Below are 20,264 nucleotides of genomic sequence, written 5' to 3'. Positions count from 1 at the left end.
CCTACTTTCAAAAAAATTCATCCCTAATCCCTGCCACCCAGGAAAAATCTCTTGACCTTCTGGTCTATTTTTCCATGGATATATATAAATAAATATATATATATATGCATACATATGGCAGGGATTGGGGTGACTTTTTTTGGAAGTAAGTCTCTTTTTTCAAAATTCTCTATAATACACTTGAATTAATTTCATAATCAGAAATATATATATATAAAATACTGCTTTACTCTGAGGCATCATGGGGCAAGGGAGGGAGATGATGGTAAAGGAGCCAGTGGGGCCACCAACCTTGCCCCTTGATAAATTTTATGCCAAGAACATGAGCTCTATTAAGATAGGGATCATGTTTTGTCCCCTGCTGTTTCCCTAGCACGGGAACAGTCCTGGCACAAACGGCAGCCATTCAACAAAATGCTTGTTAAATAACTGAACAAATGACCAGAGCCCAGCTCAAATATTCCTTCCTCTGTCAAATTCCCTGACCTCCCTAAACTAATTACTCCTTTTTTTTTTCCCTAGCCGCCCATAGCCATTATTATAAAGCATTACAGCTAACAATTACAGGTCTGTCACCACTTGCTAAATTGCAAGTTATTTGCAGGCAGGAACTAAGTCTTATTTAGATTTGTCTCTTTAGTCAGATAAATATTTGGTCGATAAATGTTTGAGTGCTGGATGGAGGGGTGGACAGATGTCAGACTGTTCATACTGCATGAACAGTAATTATTCATTTTAATTATGATTTAACCCTCATGTAAATGTGTATTGATTTTGAGAACTGCTAATAGCATCAGATCTGAGTTGGGAAGAGACCTTAGAAATAGTCTAAGTAGTCAACTGCAAAATTGTTGGTTTGGGCCCTGAAGTACTTTATTCTAACAAAATTTTACTGAGAACCCCAAAATATGAAACAGATAAGCAAGGAACCACTCTGATTGGGGTGGGGTTTACTGGGACCCCCTAGCCCCCTCCAGGGACCTCCCCCCATGCTTGGGCTTAGAGGAGTAGTTTGAAAACTGCCAACATCTACATTTGTTAGTAACACATGTGGGGTCCCCAAAAGGGGGTAGAAGAGCCCGGACAAGAACCCAAGATCCCTGATGCCCCACCCAATGCCCACCCAATGCCTACCCAGTGCCCTTTCTACTTTGTTGGAGTTTTATAACAGATCCAACACTCAGCAATGACCTGTGTTCCTAATCCATTCCTTGTTTATTTCCTATGAAAATAAAAAAGGAATGTTACTGTGACTTTCCAATGACAACATCCTGCACATCCCTCAAATCTCATTTGCAGGAAGGCATTTACTATCAGCCCTGGATTTATTTTTAAAAATCTCATTTTGCTTTTACAGGCACAGGAAACAAAGTCAGCATAAGCCTTGAAAGAATTCTCTGCAGAGTCCCAAGAAAGACCCCTGAGCCATTCCCCTCCTAAATGCAATGGATTATCCTAAAGTGAGCAAGGCCACTATTCCTAGTTAATATTTTTAAGCACATAATTGTCATTCGGATGATGGCTCACACTCTCCCAACAAAAGCTGTTTTATTACAATTAACTCAAAGATTGCCTGTTCAGTTACTGATCTCAAACCTGCACTTCCATTTTTGAATAGCAAAATTATACAGAAAACCCTACATATAATGAAACCTTGGCTCTTAAAGGATTTCACTATCTAATTCTTCCAATTGTAAAATAATCTCCATTCCAATACCTTTGCATAGGCTTCCAATAATAAGTACTACCTCAATTAGACCTTCAAATCCCTAATCCCTAAATCATTATAAGTTTGCAAGCATAAATCCAGAAACCCTTTTAGCTTGCCTGTCCACATGCCCCCTTTAAAACATGCTGCATATCTGTGATTACATTATATTACTTTCTTTTTCAATCAAGCCTTTGGAAGAGCTCTCCCTGTCGTGATGGTGGTGGTGGTGGTGGTGGTGGTGGTGGTGGTGGTGGTGGTGGTGGTGGTGGTGGTGATGTTTTAACGGAAAATAAAGGGGATCAAAGGTGGTGAGATGCCCCTATGAGAAAACCAGCTCTCGATTATTCATCGACAGGCGTCAAGTGCTACAGTCTAGCAGAGAAAATACAGGCAGCCCTCAGCTTTGTACCAAGCACAATGGCCCCCAGAAGTGATTGTGAAAGCCACAGAGAGATGCCTTTTCATATGGTGTATGAGCTCTACAATAGCCCCATGCCCTCTCCCACAGCCCAGGAAGGGGAGCCTAAAAAAGAGGCAGCCTTTTGATTTAAAGAGGACACAGGGCAGCATCTTTCAGGGGGACAATGCACTCAGACCCCACACACAGTGCACTTGGGTCTGACTTCCAGGAGGAAGCAGCAGACTTTGTTCTCCATCCTTCACTGCTCATCTCTAGGGCAGCCCAACAGCTGCAGCCTGACCCGGATACACCCATGAGCTCCCACTGAAGCAAGAAACTCTCTTCCCTGGGACTATTTACACACTTTCCCTTTCTCCCACCACTGCTTCCAGGGCCCTCTGAGGGTGAAGCTAGGGCACCATTAGCAACTGAGAGACTGAAATTTAACCCCCATGTCCTATAATTTTGGCCCGAGCAACGCAAAACAGAGGAGTTTCAAATCCCACTACAGAATGCTTTTAAGCTCTTTCTTACTTTGCACTTTAGTCGTTCATGAATAATCTTCTTGCCTCCCATTAAATGACGATAATAGAAACAATTTCCAAATGGCCCCGAGTTCATTTTGAGAAAGTGAGTTTGAAACTACTGCCTTTCTAATGAAACAAGAGAGTTTAAATTCAGCTTAAATTTCATCATCTGAAAAACAGGAGTCACTAAACCTGTGGCTCCCTGGTCCCAAGAATAAAACTCAAACTTTAGAGCATTCAGAGCCATCCAGGTCCACCTCTCCACCCTTGGGCTCCTGTATTCCCAGACATCACTCTCCTCACTGGTCTGGCAGACATCCTCACCTAGAATGTCTTTCCTCCCCCTTCCCAGATTCCGCTAGCAAATTTCTACTCATCCTTCAGAGCCCAATGCAAACCTCGACTTTCCCTGGAAGACTTCCTTCCACCACCACCACCACGACCACCACCATCACCACCACCACCAAAATCAATCACCCTCCTCTCCCTTTCCTTCACAGTTTGTCTCTCTTTGTAACAGCAATCGCATCTGGCCCCATAAGACAGTAAAGTATGTGTGTTTACATCCACCCTAATAGAAGGAATATTCTTTGGGCCAGACTTTGGAGCTAAACGTTGGTATTAGAACCACTTGAAACAAAATTTAAGCAATTCCCCAAATCCTTCTGAGTCTCCACTGCCTCATCTGTAGAATGGAGCTAGTAACAGTTGCTCTCGCTACATGGCAGACTGTGTTAAGATCTCAATAGCACAATCAAGCTTCAGATAGCGACTGATTAACTAGAAGACTTCGAAGATACCTTAGAAGCCTGAAATGACTTTAGGGATGTGTGTGTGTGTGTGTGTGTGTGTGTGTGTGTGTGTGTGTGTATAAAACTTTGCAGCCAATATCTTGTATTTGACATGTTGAGCCTTAAGATAATCAATATTATTCCCAAAAGGTATAGCTAAAACCCAGGAAAGACAACATCCCCTTAAGAAAATGGAAGGGGCGGGCACAATGGCTCATGCCCGTACTCCCGATACTTTAGGAGGCTGAGGCAAGATCGCTTGAGCCCAGGCATTTGAGACCCACCTGGGCAACATAACTAGATCCTGTCTCTACAAAAAAAAAAAAAAAAATCAAAAATAGCCCAGTATGATAGTGCACACCTGCAGTCCCAGCTACTTGGGAGGCTGAGGTGGCAGAATTGCTTGAACCCAGGAGGTCATAGCTGCAGTGAACCATGATCACGCCAATGCATTCCAGTCTGGGTGACAGTCTCGCTCTGTCACCATAATTTTTTTTTTTAATTAGGGTGAGGGGAGACAAAAAAAAAAAAAAGCTCTAGTTCAATGTAGAAAAGGTTCTCTAATACTTTAGAGCTACACTATCCATTACAGTAGCCCTAGTCACATGTGGCTAGTAAGCATTTGAAATGCAGCTAATCTGAATTTAGATGTCCTGTAAAAATACACACTGGATTTCTGGAGACTTAGTACCAAAACTATGTAAAATATTGCAGTGAGTTTTAATATTGAGTACTTGCTGGAATATTTCAGATATTAATCTCACTTTTTACTTTTTTCAATGTAAAAATGGCTACCGGAAGATTTAGTTTTGTGTGCAGCAGCAGTGTATTTCCACTGGACAGTGCTGCTCTACAAAAGTCTTGTCTCAGACACTCCCATTGCAAACCAAATTAGCAGATCCCTTCCTGGGACACACTTAATTACCTTTGTGGTTACAGTGATGCAATTCCTACAACTGTGACAGCTGTTCACTTTTTGGCTGTTCACATTTAACCACGGTATAAAAGGGGTTGTTCTTGGCTCTCTTAAGTGACAGCTCACCATAGAATCAAAATGAAAATCAAATCACCATAGAATCAAAATGAAAATCAAACCCACCATCCCAAAAAGGGGGATTTTCTTCTTAGTGACCAATTACCATCAGCGTATTCCTTCTTTTAGCAAAGAGTTACTGAGTGACCATTATGCACCAGGATCTATTGCAGATGTTGGGATATTGTGCTAAACAAGACATGGCCCCTTCGCTGAAGGAGTCAGTTATCAGAATGAGTAATATTAGAGATGTACGCACACAAAGTACCACAGGGACGAAAGGAAGGACATCCATCCCCTCATTCTGACCAAGAGGGGATGGATGGTAATACAAGAGGCAATACATGAACTAGACTTCGACCCAAGGTCACATCCAAGTTGAAGAAAGACATGAGCATCATCTAAACACAGATGATACCCCAAGAGGGGATGAGCTCACCAGAGATAGAGTGTAGGGTAAGAAGAGAAGGGGCTATCACTGAATGTCCCACTTACTGAGTCTACAGCTGAGCTTAAGGCCTTTATGAAATAATTACTTCTTGATCTAATTATCTGAAACCAAGAACACGGAGACGGGCATACTGGTGAGGTGAAGAGTACAGTGTTTGCTGTCAGTTAGACCTGAGCCAGGATCCTGTTCCAGCTTTCCAATTAGGCAGGCTCCATCACCTCTCTAAGCCTCAGTTTCCTCACCTGTATAATGAGATTGGTAAATGCGCATCTCACAAGGCTGTGGTGGGGATTAAATAGGATCGATAATCCAAACACAGCAGCTGACACACTGTCTGATGCAGAGCAAGTATTTGGTAAGTGATCATTATTGTTACCAGTTTTTTTCATAAAGCATCAGAAACATTTTTAATCAAATAAGGGTTTGGTACGGTTTGACTGTGTCCCCATCCAAATCTCACCTTGAATTGTAATAATCCCCACATGTCAAGGGCAGGACCAAGTGGAGTTAATTGGATCATGGGGGTGGTTTCCCCCATGCTGTTCTCATGATAGTGAGTGAGTCTCATGAGATCTGATGGCTTTATCAGTGTCTGGCATCTCCCCTGTTTGCACGCATTCTCTCTCCTGCTGCCCTGTGAAGAGGTGCCTTCCACCATGATTTTAAGTTTACTGAGGACTCCCCAGCCATGCAGAACTGTGAGTCAATTAAACCTCTTTCCTTTATAAATTACCCGGTCTCAGGTATTTCTTCACAGTGGTGTGAGAACAGACTAATACAGGGTTCCCCGACTATTGATATTTTGAGCTGGCCTGTTCTTTGCTGCGGGGAAGTCTGTCCTATCCATTGTAGGATGTCTAACAGCATCCCTGGCCTCCACTCACTAAATGCCAGTAGCACACCTTCCCCAGTTAATGATAACCCAAAATGTCTCCAGACATTGCCACCTGTCACCTGTGGAGGAAGAAGGAGGTCCCAAACCAGTTGCAAACAAATAGTCTAAATCAATGATTAGGTGGAATAGAAAGAAGTCTGGTGCTTAAAAGGATAAAAACTTTTTCAACTTGTAAAGAAATATGAGCCCTGACAAATATACTCCCCTTCCTCTATGATAACTCTCTAGCCTAACAGGGACTATTTCAAATGTGAGCCTGGCCTCAGGTCGAAGAATGCTGGGCCTATCCCAGATCAGGGTTATAGAGTCTTTGAACTGAATTTCAGGACCTGGTCTGGTGAAGAAGGGTGGAAATAGATCTGTGCCCCAGCTACAAACACCAGCCACAGAGCAAGCTCCATGTTTAACTGTTTAACTGCAGTTAAACAATGGGAAGGACTGACCCCTATACCGGAAGAACCCCTAAAGTCCCCCTCAGCACAGAACAGGCCCAATGTGGAGACACAGAGCCAATCGATGCTGTCCTGTGCAATGAGCCATGCTAACCCACCCAACAACTGCTCACATACGGGCTGCCATGCTACCACTGTTACTTTTCTGAAATGACTGCTTTTCATCCTCCTCGAAGTTCAGCTTCAAATGGCATTGACCAGTGCCTGTGTTATTTCCCAAGTGTCACTTGTTAAAGCCAATGGGAACCCGAGGAATAATTAAGTGCATAATTGGAAGGAAATGCTCTGGTCACTGCATTCGGCAAGAAAGCACAAGGCTGATTCCTCACCAAATATAAACTCTGCTTTGCAAACTGCTACAGAGTTTTGGCCTTGGCAGAGGGTATGCCTGTTAGCACGGCAGAGAGAGAGTGAGCACATACAGAGAGAAGATATTCACAGGAGTCTCATGCTTACAGAAGTTAGATCCTTTCAGTAAATCTTACAGTGTAGGACATACAGGTTAAAAGGATAAAAACTTGCTCAGGTTTCAAACAGAATGAAATACAAGAGCATCATGTTGACATTGAGATTCACATCCTTGAACGAGGAAGCACACAGGTCATTTATCATAACAACAATATGTTTATACTGCTTTTACATTCATTTTTTTCTTTTTGTTATTTAATTTTATTTAATTTTAAGTTCCAGGATACATGTGCAGGACACACAGTTTTTTTACATAGGTTTACATCCATTTCCAATGCATTTTCACATCTAACTTCTCATTTAATCTTTACCACCACCACCCGTAAGAGAGGTGATATTACTACCTTCACTTGGCAAACGAGGGGACCAAATCTCTTGTCTGCGACTTTCACTCAGTCACTCATTCAATCAATTATTAAGCCCCTACATTTGCCAGGCACTTGCCCAAGTCATGGGATGCAGCCAAGTACTACGCCAGATGCTGTTTACACACAGAGTCTTGAGCTATTTCTCAAGGAGGGGCATTAGTGGCATTTGGACAGAATGATTCTTTGATGGGCAGAAAGGTCCCAACCTCCACAGAACGTCTATCACTAAATTGCAATCGTTCTCACCAATCTTTGGGGTGGACGGGAAGAGTAATGCCCAAATGAGAGCCCTCCCAGCTGTTCAGAGCAGCGGATATGAAGTCAGACAACCGGGTATGGTTCTTATTCCATCCATTCCTCTCCTGGGGAATCTCAGACAAGTGATAATGCTCTATGCTTCAGTTTCCCCCCTTGTAATATGGTGGTAATTACAGCATATACATTATAAGAGTCCCGTGGGGGAGTAATCTATATTCAATGCCTGACCCAAGTTGGCCTTTGGTAAATAATATCCGATAAATATCTTTATTATTTCATCGGCTCATCTCCCATCTACCTCATCTTCTTCAATCTTTAAAGCCACCTTTTCAGAGAGAACTTCCCTGACAACCCTATTTAAAATTTCAATTCCCCCACCACTGCCACTTCACATCCCCCTTCCTTGCTTCCCCACTCCCCGTAGTATTTGTCACCTTCAAACATACTCTTTACTTTAATATGCGTTTGTTATTGTGTCTCCCCCACTAGGATGTATGTTCCATGAGGACATGGATTTGCACCTGTTTGATTCTACACCTAGAACAGAGCCTAACTCTTAGTAAGCATTTAACAAAAATATCTTGAATGATGTCAAATGGATATAGGGAACAGCCAAATCCTAAAAGCTGGTGTCTAGACTCCAAATTCTGTGCTCTTTTCACTATAATAAGTGACCACATGCAATGATATTAAAGGTAAAATATGACAACCGTTAAGAAACTTTAAGTGTCCTGTTACAACACTACCTTAGAGGGGCCTCTGTGGTTTCCCTCTTCTGAGATTCTTTGAAGTTAACAGTTTCTAACAGAAACCCATCCATCAGCTTGTTTCACTTGAGTTGCCTTTGTGAGTTTTTTCTCCCCAGGCATTTAAGACAACCACTCATGCCAGAGAATGATAAGGACTGAAACACTTCCATTACCGGGTTTCTTTGTCTCTATCCATATCGATCTGAGACAGAACCCAAGTCCTGGTGATGCTGGAAATATCAGCCCTCCCCATACTGCTTATCTAAAGCCAAACTAAGTCTCCACCACCGCCAGAACTGGCACTAGGTTAACATGGGATTTTTACCCAGAGTTGACAACGGCAGGTCTGACAATAACCAATGACATTCAAGGCAGGTCTAGTCCTGGGGTTCCAAAATCCTAGTGGACATTGTGCCACAAAAGGGGTCCGGGAAGGAAACATCAGACTTTGCATTTTTTGTTCATCTAAACACCAGACCCTCCATTTTCAGTTAACCTGAAAAAAAAATGTAACTATATCAAGAATACAAATAGCCACAAACAACCCACCTAACCTGTCATATCAAATTTCATGTCACTTATGAAACTCAGGCAGGTATCTTCAACCACAAAATGAACTGGAGTGACCACCTCAATAATTCCACCCTTCTCAGCATATTTCAATGAATAACCATTTACAACTGAATCATAAGTAAATTTACAGATTATATTATCTACTTTTAACTATCCTATTCCTCACAAAATAGAACTGAGGCCTAAAGAGATCCCAGCCAAGAAACCACAACTTAGAGATAATTGTCACAATCCAGGCACACGAGAAAATGGCATTCCTCTCTCTTAAGTGCTAGCTCTCCATGGTATCTTTGTGGACAACATTACAAGGTCAAAAGGATGAAAGAATCAGAATTGATAAAGAGTCAGCCAACAGAACTATCCAACAGATAATGACATATGTATTTACAGTCACTAGTCAGAAAGGATCCTATCCTAGATATGTAGATAATGGTAGAAATATTCAGAAATTATTTATAAACAAAATGTATTGAGGGATGGCTGCTCAAATATGTTTTACCAATAGGGTGCGGTAAGTATTGTGATTATTTGCTCATCATTCATTTTACCCTCCTTCTAGAAAGCTTTCTAGCCTGCAGAGGCTGGTAACTGAAAAGCTGTATTTCCCAGGCTTCTTTGAAGCTAAGGTTCTAGATGTGAATTTGGCTCCCCCCAAACAGAAGCACTCACTTGAGATTTAGAAAGCAGATGTGAGGCAGAGGCCATCTTCTTGCCTTTGGGGCTGTTTGGCTGCTGGCAAGCATGGAGATGGGGACACGAGGGTTTTTTGCAACAGCACTATATGGTCCACTCTCCAGCTTTGCCATCAGTTTTTTCTTGAACTCAATAGTTCCAGATACAGTCTCGGAGGGTGTAGCACCCCTCGTGAGTCAGGTTTTTTTTTTGGGGGGGGGGGCAGTTTTTTTTTTTTTTTTGAGCAGCCATGCAAACATACATTTGTTTATAAATTATTATATAAACTACTACCATTAGCTGGGAGACATTCCTGGAGCCCCATTCCTCCAGCCCCTTAATGTCTTTATAAGCACCAAATTCCCTCTAGTAAATATCTTTCTGCTTAAAATACCTAGACTAGGGTCGGACACAGTGGTTCATGCCTGTAATCCTAGCACTTTGGGAGGCCGAGATGGGCGGATCACCTGATGTCAGGAGTTCGAGACCAGCCTGGCCAACATGGCGAAACCCCGTGTCTACTAAAAATACAAAAATTAGCTGGGCATGGTGGCAGGCACCTGTAATCCCAGCTACTTGGAAGGCTGAGGCAGGAGAATCGCTTGAACCTGGGAGGCAGAGGTTGCAGTGAGCCAGATGGTGCCACGGCACTCCAGCCTGGGCGACAGAGTGATACTCTGTCTCAAAAAAAGAAAAATTCAATTAGATTAAAAAATAAAATACCTAGACTGATTTCTATTTCCTGCCCTGAACCATAGCAGAACAGAAGCAAAGAGATTTGGGAGACAAATGGACTAGACCACAGCAGACGCTGTTTGTACATGACAGTCCAACCTGGCTCCTCCTTCTGAGTTCTGGGCACATGGGTTGGGTGGTGACCAAGGTGGAAAGGCTTATCTTTGAGAATCAATTATTAACTCTTTAAATGTTTCCTAGGCACCTCTGGGCCAGGGTCAGAGGCTATAAAGATGGACCTGAGAGAATCCATGCCTTGCTGTATCAAAAGAGGAAGATGTACAAAAAAAACCAATAACTACAGTACATTTCTAAAAGGGCCAGAAAAGAGAAATGACAAAGTCATGACAGCTCAGTAGCCTTGAAAGAAACAAAAATCCACATTGGTGATACGTTCCCTGGGCAAATGTTTGTGTCTATTTCTAGATGAACTTCCGGGTTCAAGTCCCAAGTTAAATCACTTACTTTCCACCCTCCCTATTCTAACTCTTAACCAACCTCATCATTAATCTGAGAAATACTAACTACAAGCCCTGGGTTCTGAAAATAAGTGCCAGGCAAAGTTAAAAAGACCTGGACAGACTGCATGCCAGTCTGGCCATTGAGAAGCAAGTACTCAAGACTCACCAGGTACTTTTGAGCCCTCAGAGTCTGCATCTTGGAGGAATGCCATTTTTTCATCACTTACTGAGGTTATGAAGTGTGCCACAGTTTATATAAAGTACTTCCACGATTTACAGAGGTGGCCTCAGAAGGCATCCACGGTGAAGGCACACTATTTGATGGAACACTAAGAAACAAAACAGCTGCTCATTAAAGCGCAGCACGGTGCTGAGATGCCATCAATCACAACACAAATTACATAATTACTAAAATGTGAAAAAATACGTCCTGGAATCAATAATACACAATAATTTATGGGGATAGAACGTGGGAGACCCCAGACTAGGACTTGGGTCTTCCACTCCCAGAGTGTTGATCCATTTCATCGCTATATTTTTATTGAGTGCTGATTTAAGTCTGGCACTTTTTCTGGATATTTTTATTCACAAATGCCACAGATTGCACCCTGAAGATATTACGAATTTCCCACTACAAGCTCAGTCAAAATTGTTCTCAAATCTCTTTTTCAGATCTCTTCATTACTGCTTTAAAAATTGGAAATGGGACCGGGTGTGGTGGCACACCTGTAAGTCCGAGCTGCTTGGGAGGCTGACATAGGAGCATCCCTCGAGCCCAGGAGTTCGAGGATGCAGTGAGCCATGATCTCACCACTACTCGCCAGCCTGGGCAATAGAGCAAGACCCTGTTTTTAAAAATAAAGAGAAAGTTTAAAAAATTGAAAAAGGAAATGGTCTAGTTGGGGGTCAAGGGGGAGCAGGTGGTACAAGGGAGATAGGACTTATATGGTGACCACTTAACCAAAGCATACTATTGGCTGACCAAAGATGAACACAAATGTGCAAGGAGGGCTGGGCATGGTGACTCAGACCTATACTAGCACTTTGGGAGGCCGAGGAGGGTGGATTACTTAAGGTCAGGAGTTTGAGACCAGCCTGGCCAATATGGTGAAATCCAGTCTCTATTAAAAATGCAAAAATTAGCCAGGTGTGGTGGTGCATGCCTGTAATCCCAGCTACTCAGGAGGCTGGAGCAGGAGAATTGCTTGGGCCCAGGAGGCAGAGGTTGCAATGAGCTGAGATTGCACCACTGCACTCCAGCCTAGGTGACAGAGCGAGACTCTATCTCCATAAAAAAAAAAAAAAAAGTGCAAGTAGGAGACTTGATTTTCAATCTTTCTACATTGCTTCCAGCCTTATTCCTCACCTCCCTGCCCCAAGAGTCCTCTGCTCAAGCTTCTGCAGCGCTTCCCTCCCATCTACAGTTAAACCCAAGGCTCAAAACAATCGTCTCTCTCTGACTTGTGTCTCCCCACTGTGGTTGTTGGCTGCCTCTGTCCCTCTGCTCCAGGCACTCTGACCACCTTGCCATGCATGTTCTTGCCTCAGGGACCAGACTTGAACTTGTGTTGCTCTCTCCCTGGAACATGGCCGGCTCCTTCATTTCCTGCAGCTCTCTGCTCTCAGTGTCGTCTTATCAATGACATTCCCTAATTACCTCTATATTATATTGCAACCCCTGCCTCTCACATCCCTCAACCATCTTCTCTGTTTTGTTTTTCTCTTCAAACCATCTGATATACCATATATGTCACTTCTGTATTTGCTTAAAGTCTGTCTGTCCCACTAGAATCTAAGTTCCATGAAGGCAGAGATGTATGTGTTAGATCTCCAGTGCCAAGAACAGCATCTGGCACAGAGGAGAAGAAAGGAAAAGACAGACAGACAGACAGAGAGGGGGCTGGGGAGGAGGAGAACAAGCCGGCTTGTAAGTTTCAATCAATCACATGGGATCTGAGATGCATCAAATTACAAGTTCCAGGAAATTTTAACTGACAGATCAGATTGTTCAATGATCTCATAGGAAGAACTGCCTCCCCCTTTATTTGTTATAAAGGTGGTATCCCAAAAATTCAAAAGAAAAACTAAAAAGAAAAAAAAATGAATCAGCAGAATGACTTCTGGTTTTTCTCAGAGTCTTAACTTAGAAGAGAACTGCTGGCAATGACTTTCATGAGAGCCTTTTTCACTTGACCTCCAGATTAAAGAGAGGTCCTTTCGGTGGGTTTAAGAAGGGAAAGGGTGGTGCCTTTGCTTAGGAGCCTTTGACTTCCTGTTTTGAAATGACTGCGCTGATAAAGCTATGAACAAAATGATTTTTCAACCAGACAAATACTAACAACAGATACCTCTGCTGAAGGATGGATTCCCTCTCCCCTCACCCCACGGAAACCCCCCAACCACCCTTTCTATGGTGCCTGATCAGCCCTTTTATTTTGGAAGGCAATGAAAATGAGGACTGTAACAATCAAAGGAGATCACCAATGTCTCTCTCATCTGAGCACAGCTATGAAAAGGCTCCATCGCGGTGCAAACATTTAACTTAAACGACCAAGGAGAGACCCCATGCTAAAAATGTCTTCTCCTTCAGTTATTTTTTTTACTTGTTAATTTTTGTAGGTACATAGTAGTTGTATATATTTATGGGGTACATGAGAACCTTCAGTGATTCAATGCCGTTTTCAGAATTCATAACAGTCTCATATTTGAGACCCTCTTGACACCTTTTCAATGGAAGTTTCAGATATATAACATAAGAACAGCCCCTACAAATTGGAGTACGACTCCAAACTCTTTCCATGTATAAGCAAAAAGATTCTGTAACATAACATTAAATTTGTGCAACCACAGCAAAAAATACCAGACTGACATCCTGCAAAGAGGTAGGGTGGGAGGTGGAGACACATGCAAGTCTATATATTTAAACAGTTATGGCTAAACTTTGTCTTTAACTTTAATAACTAGTTGTGATAATGATGTATTTGTCTAAAATACATATTATCAAACAGGATACAAAATGTATGATGTTATCTCAACTATATATATGCATTTTGCATAGTTGAGAAAAATATATTATAGAATATATAAATATATTCTATAATACATTTTTAAAGTACCAGTTGCCTCTTGGTGGTGGAATAATGATTGTTTTTCTTCTATACCGCCTAAATCGCCTAAATTTTCTTTCTTTTTTTTTTTTTTTGAGATGGTGTTACACTCTTGTTGCCCAGGATAGAGTGCAACGGCGTGATCTCAACTCACTGCAACCTCCGCCTCCCTGGTTCAAGTGATTCTCCTGCCTCAGCCTCCCAAGTAGCTGGGATTACAGGCGTGCACCACCATGCCCAGCTAATCTTTTTTGTACTTTTAGTAGAGACAGGGTTTCACCATGTTGGTCAGGCTGGTCTCAAACTCCTGACCTCAGGTAATCCGCCCGCCTCGGACTCCCAAAGTGCTGGGATTACAGGTGTGAGCCATCGCACCTGACCACCTCCTAAATTTTCTAAAATGAGCACATATTATGTTTACAGTTAGTTTAAAATTATAATATAAAATGCATTTTAGATTCAACCTGATCAAGTGAAACTGCAAGGGGGTAAACGGAGACATCTTTAAATAAAGGATATAATCTTTCAATACATTCAACCAAGGCAAAAAAATCCCAGGTGACAGTGAAAATAAACATTTTGCAAAAATAAAAATAATAGAGAGGAAGCAAACAGGAGAGAAAAGGCTTTCTCCTCTGAAGGCTTCTTTCTATGAACAGTAGATTTCAAACAAAAACCACAATCCTATGGAGTAACACAAAAGGAAGGTTCCAAAGAGCTGCCTTTACACACTCTGCACCAATGCAGCCTGGGGGGCCTCTCAGCTTTGCACTGCATGACACAGCTCCAGCAAAACCCAGCCATCTGGGACAGGTATGCAAGACACTTTAATGTAAGCTGATGAACTTTCATAGGAAGCATTCACTGGTGAACTCAAACCTGTACAGAAACCGCAGATATGTGGTTCCATTCTCCCTGACTTTAGGAATAGTTCACGGCCATAGAAGGTGTCTGTTCTATGGATGGATTTCCTTAGTGGCTAAACAAGGCCAATCTTCTCCAGAATCCAGGACACAGAGCAGTGTCTCAGCTGCCTACACCTCACGGGCTGCAAATTTAGGCCACCGTGAAAGCTCCTGTCTGGCACCTGATGAGTTTAACCGGGTCCATGTCAGAGTTCAGGAAGGCAGGAAGTATCCCCACCAGACAGAGTCAGAGTTATCGACCAGGCATTCTTGGCAAGGCTTGAAGTGACCTTCCTGAAAACCAGAGAAGTGGGTCTACTTCTGGAGTTTAACCACTTCATGCATTCATCCAGCAAATATTTTATTGAGAACCCACTGTTGTCAGACACTGTGCAAAAAACATCGGGATTAAAATAGGAGTCTAAAACCTGGTCCTTGTCCAAGTAAATATTCTTAATGAAGACTATTAACTCAGAGTATCAAAAACTTCTAAATGTAACTATCCTACTGACAAGGCCCACTTCTGCTAAACCCTTGTGCAACTGATGACCAATTACTCAAATTTGCAAATTAATCAATTCTATGAATTAGAAAAGATAATGGGCCCCAGATTAGAATCTGAGAGAGGGACAGCCAGCCTTGCCAGCTGCCTGCTTTTTGTCTCTTTTTTTTTTTTTTTTTTTGAGACACAGTTTCACTCTGTCGCCCAGGCTGGAGTGCAGTGGTGCCATCTTAGCTCACAGTAACCTCTGCCTCCCAGGTTCATGCTATTCTCATGCCTCAGACTCCGGCGTTCCTGGGATTACAGGCATGTGCAACCACACCCAGCTAATTTTTGTATTTTTAGTAGAGATGTGGTTTTGCCATGTTGGCCGGGCTGGTCTCGAACTCCTGAGCTCAAGTGATTCACCCGTCTCGGCCTCCCAAGGTGCTGGGATTCCAGGTATGAGCCACCATGCCCCGCCCTCCTTTTTTTCCTCTCTCTCCCCTGTCTCACACCCTCCAGCCACAACGAGGCCTGGAACCCACTGCCTTTGCAATACTATTTTTCTATTTCACATGCAGGTATCTGGAACCCCTGCCAGAGGCCTCCAAATTTTTAGCTACACAATCTGTGCCATGCTGTGGTCCCTTCTGCCTCTCCCAGGGTGATCTGGAGAGACAGAAACTGCAGAGCCAGGCTGAAGGATCAGCTCTCCTTACCCCAAGATACTTCAGAGAAGCAAGGATCTTTAACTTTTAAAGAAATTCAAACCAGTGAAAAAGATTCCGCATCAGCGGTCACCGACAGTGTAGCTTAAAAAAATGAATCCCCCAAAAAGAAAATGTTTAATGTGGATTTCAAAGTATATTTTTATGCCCCGTGTAATGATAAACTGTTGGCACAGAGTTTTTGTGGAACTGTAAGTAATTTGAAATAAGGAAGGCCTTTCCATTGAACTATCTGTAACTCTACATTCAATAGAAGGTTTTGAAAGTAGTATTTGCTATGGACTGGGGGGAAATATCAGAAAAATATATTTCTAGAGATCCAAAGAATAAACAATGGGAGAAAATAGGACCAGAAGGGGACATAAAGGATGGGGCAGGACTGACAGAGGATCTTTATCAGCACAAGCTTAGAAAAGGTTCTCTGCCTCTTCCAAAAGGCTAGACTGAAAAGATATGATGTCACTTTCAAGTCAACTTAAGAATCTAACAAGAGCTGGAAATTTTTACAAAGTGCCAATTACAAGTTGGAAGTTTCTTCCTAGTATCTTTGGCTAGAAAGTTATTTCCCGGTTCTCACAAAGAATTCCATGACAATTGTATTTCAGGTACACAGAAGCTCAAGCGCATTCCTGCTGAAGGCTGACACTCATCCTTGTTCTGGGCATTTGTACAGAGCATTACTGGCATTCACGGTCCCAGCAAAACTTTAAGAGACCTGAACACAGCTCTAGAGTCTAGATCAAATCACCCCGCCCCTTGTTTAAACTCATTGAACTCCAGTATATCTGCACACCATCAGTCCCCTGGCACTCTGGGGTGAGTCTGGCCCAGTCTCTGGTGGCCCCAGGAGCTTGGCACTCTGAGATACCCCTGGCTGTCTGGTCCTGCCCACTGCAACCAAGGTCTGCCTGCCGGAATGCAAGCCAGGTCCATTTTTAAATTCCTTCATAAGTTTCACAACCGCAGGTCTGGGTGAGGAGACAAACACCGCTGTAGTTTGCTGACATTAAACTAAAAATACCCAGCTGCAAACAAAAGCCATCTTTAACAGGGCTGGCTCGGACGTCCTGGGGTTACATGTGGTAGAGTCGGACCATATCCTTGGCAGTGTGGCTGCCTTAACAACTGCTCCAGGCCGAGTGGGGCAAAGAGGCCGTCTGTCCCTGCGCTGTCAAGGAATCTGCAGCCTGCAGCCCTGCCCGTATGATGGAAAGAACAGCTTTATTCCTCTGCCATCGACCCAAACGCAGACTTGATGAATTCGGGACTGCGTCTGCTTAAAGCGTTAGATACACAGTGAAAGGAGAAGGCGCGAGGCAAAAATGAAAAACACCAACCCCACTTCCCTGGAAGGAAATGCGTTTCCACCTCCCTCCTCCTTGCAATTAGAAAAGCAAATTATTGCTGTGACTACGCTGAGAAAGGCAACTCGGAGGCGTAGAAAATGGATTTCTGAGCCAACGTGGCCCGGCAGGGGGCTGCTAAGGGAGGGGAAAAGGGAGCAGGGGAGACCCGCGTTACCCGGCAGGCTTCTCAGAAGGTTCTACCTGTTGGGCTTCGCAGCCGAGCTGCTCACCCCTGGCCGCCGCGCTCGAGGGCGCCCCTCCCTCTCCAGGACCCAAACTTTCCCTCGCACCCCTCGGAAGCGACGAGCCTCGTCCCTCCCCCAGTCCAGATTTCGGACGTGGAACTCTGCCTGAGCCGCAAGGGACGGGAGGAATGGGGTTCATTCCCACGCCGCCTGGGGGATTCCCGTTGCTCGGATTCCAGAAGTGGGGGATGCAAACGGACGGTCAGCCCAGGACCTGGCCAAAGTTTCCTCCAAAACTACAGTGGTCAAGGCGTGACCCAGGAGCTCGGAGTTCCCATCTCAGGGGCTGAGGGCTGGAGCAGGCCCCGGGGCACCATCCGCAAGGTCACTGCGGAGACGGACCCCGGGGGCAAACGGCCGGCGCGTGGTGGAGGGGCAGCGCTGGGCACCCGAACTCTCTCCACACCTGCTCAGCTCTGCGTCGAGCCCGGGATACGTGGGAGCCCAGTCCCGGGCCCCCCAGCCTGCTTCAGGGACTCGCAACCTTTCCGGGACGTAAACCCTTCGCCCCCGGCCCGGCAACCAGGAAGAGGCGGCTCGCCCGGGCGCTGAGCAGCCGGCTTCGGGTAACTCTTTCATCCCCCGACCTCGGCAGCAACGGGGAGGGAGTTTTGTTCTCCTCAAACCAGACCCTCACCCCGGCTGCTTCCCACACCTCTCCCTTTCCCTGCTACCTCGCAGACAGACAGACAAGGGACACAAAGGAAAAAAAAAAAACTACCGCCCCTCCTGGTCCCATCCTCCAGCCCGGAGCCGGGAGGAAGAAGAGGGGGAAGCACACCTTCCCCTCTCCTCCCCATCCGGACGCGGTGACCCAGGTACACCCGGGCAGCCAAGAGCCCCGAAGAGGCCGAAGGCGGAGAGGTAGGGTTGGAAGAGGCAGAAACCAGGCGGAGCGAGGGAGCGAGCGAGGGAGAGCGCGAGAGAGAAGAAAATATCCAACAAAACCACGCTAACGCGCCCCCTACCTGGGTGCAACATACTTTGGAAATAGAAGATGACCAGGATAAAGGATCCCAAGCAAGTGGCCAGCACCATCCGGCAGATTCTGTTCATCCTCATCACTTCCAGCAGCGCTGGCTTCATGGCTTTGTCCTGGTTGCGGGGACCGGGGTGTCCGGGAGCCGCGCCCGGGGCGCAGGAGCAGGGACCCCGCCGCGCGGACCGGAGCCCGGGAGGCGCGGGGCAGAGCTGAGCAAAGCTCGGAGGGAGGATTGGGCTCGCTTCGCTGCCGCTCTTGGAGCCCCCAGCCCGGGCAGGGGTGTAGAAGGTGCCGGAGTTGGTCTGGAAGTGCTGAGATGCGCGCTCCTGCTCCTCCTCCTCGCCGCTCCGCCGCCTCCTCCGATCCCGCCGGCGGCCGCCGCTGCCTGGTCGCGGGCCGGGCTGCTGGGGTGCGAGCGGTGATGGTGGTGCCGCCGCCGCTGCCGCTGCGCTGGCCGCTGTGGCTGTCCGACGGGCCCTCTCCCTCCTCTCCAAAGGCTACTTCATTGCGCTCCAAAGATCTATATATTTCGGGGCTGGGTTTTACCAAATGCAACTCGCGGCCCCCGGCAAGGGGAGGGCGCCCGCGGAGAGCCGGGAGGAGGGAGGGACCCTAGCGCCTGGGCGGAGCGTCGCGCTCCCCCCGCCCCTACCCGGGATATGGTCGCGTCCAGCTGTTGCCTGGGGAGTGCGGTGTGCGCGCCGCGCTCCCGCAGGGTCCCAAAAGCCCTCAGTCCCCGGCCGGGCTCGGCCGCCGTCTGGAGGTTGTGTCAGCGTTTCCATGACAAAACCCGGAGAAAAAAAAGACGAAGAAAATCGCCTCGTTGCTGCCACCCACCCCCGTGAGCGTTTGGAGAGGGAAGTGGCAAGGAGCCGGCTGGGTCTCGGAGGGGAAAATTAAGGGTTAGGGGGTTTCTGGTGGCTGGCAGTTATTTAAAATCTCTGGGCGACGTAGCGGGGAAGTTGCCCCAAGCCCCCAGGGAGAGAGTGCCCATTTTCCGACGCTCAGAACTGGGCGGTTTCGTTTTTCTTTCAAAGGACAGCCCAGCTTGGGAGTCGGGGTTGAAGAGGGCTGACTTAAAGTCAAGGTTAAGGAAACTGCACGACCCTCGGGTCAGGCGACAGCTGAGCTTTCCCGGGGACTTATACAGACAGAGTCTTTGACACCCACCATCACCACCATTCCTCAAGGTAAAAGGGATTTGTGGGTTGCGAAACTCTGCTACCCCAAAGGGTAGAGCATCCTCCAAATTATGCAAAATTCACATCAGTCTTAGCTGGGAGGGGGTAAGAAAATGCCCCTAGGAAGCCACCTCACCCAAGTCCAAAAAACTGCTGGAAAAGCCAAACCAGCCAGAGCACTGGCAGGTACATGGAAAGATGGTGTTGCTTTCTTTTACTGTGTAAAATGACTTCCAATTTCCAATTCCATGCATTTAGGCTGTTTCACAATCAATAAAGTGGACACAGGCAATAGTATAGGGATCACTTTCATGTCAACAAAAAAAATGTTATTGTAAAGACTAACTTTTGTGCCTCATCAAGTCATTACTAATACTAATTCAATTAAAAATGAAATAAGATACTGTGTCTTTCAATGCCTCTCACAAAATAGGCATTTGACAAATTCTTATTGACTCTGAATGTAATGGGCCTTATCCTCCCCTTAATAGAGACACAACTTGCAGTTAGACACATGCAACAAAAACCACCTGGGCAACCCCAGTTCCCTTCCCCCAGCATTCTCCTCCAGCAGTTGCATGGTAGGGAAAGTAACAAACTCAGCAGCCTTGCCTTTGATTACAGAAGACAATCAATTAAAGCACAATATTTATGTAGCCGGTGTGTGCTGTATGAATTTGGATTTACCTGTGAATGAGTTGCTTGCTCAAGGAAGCCGGGCTGAACAAGCTTCAGACAGAGT

At 45.3% G+C, this 20,264-nt stretch overlaps 1 protein-coding gene across 3 annotated transcripts in view; it reads right to left on the bottom strand.

The window, feature by feature from the left end:
- Positions 1-19,232, bottom strand: part of CHST11 (carbohydrate (chondroitin 4) sulfotransferase 11) — a 309,247-nt gene extending 290,015 nt beyond the window's left edge. The window contains exons 1-2 of one of the 3 annotated variants that reach the window (XM_011935271.1): positions 18,693-18,814; positions 18,328-18,587 (exon numbers count right to left, since the gene is read on the bottom strand). In XM_011935271.1, coding sequence (XP_011790661.1) covers positions 18,328-18,445 — 118 coding nt within the window. In that variant the 5' untranslated portion in view covers positions 18,446-18,587; positions 18,693-18,814. Of the gene's footprint in view, positions 1-18,327 lie in introns of all 3 variants that reach the window. The other 2 variants (XM_011935262.1, XM_011935278.1) reach the window with 2 other exon arrangements.
- Positions 19,233-20,264: the final 1,032 nt, after the last annotated feature.

This window comes from Colobus angolensis, unplaced genomic scaffold, assembly GCF_000951035.1.
Source record: "Colobus angolensis palliatus isolate OR3802 unplaced genomic scaffold, Cang.pa_1.0 Scaffold10, whole genome shotgun sequence".
In the NCBI taxonomy this organism is placed as follows: Eukaryota; Metazoa; Chordata; class Mammalia; order Primates; family Cercopithecidae; genus Colobus; species Colobus angolensis.
This window is presented reverse-complemented; position numbering and strand designations above follow the sequence as displayed.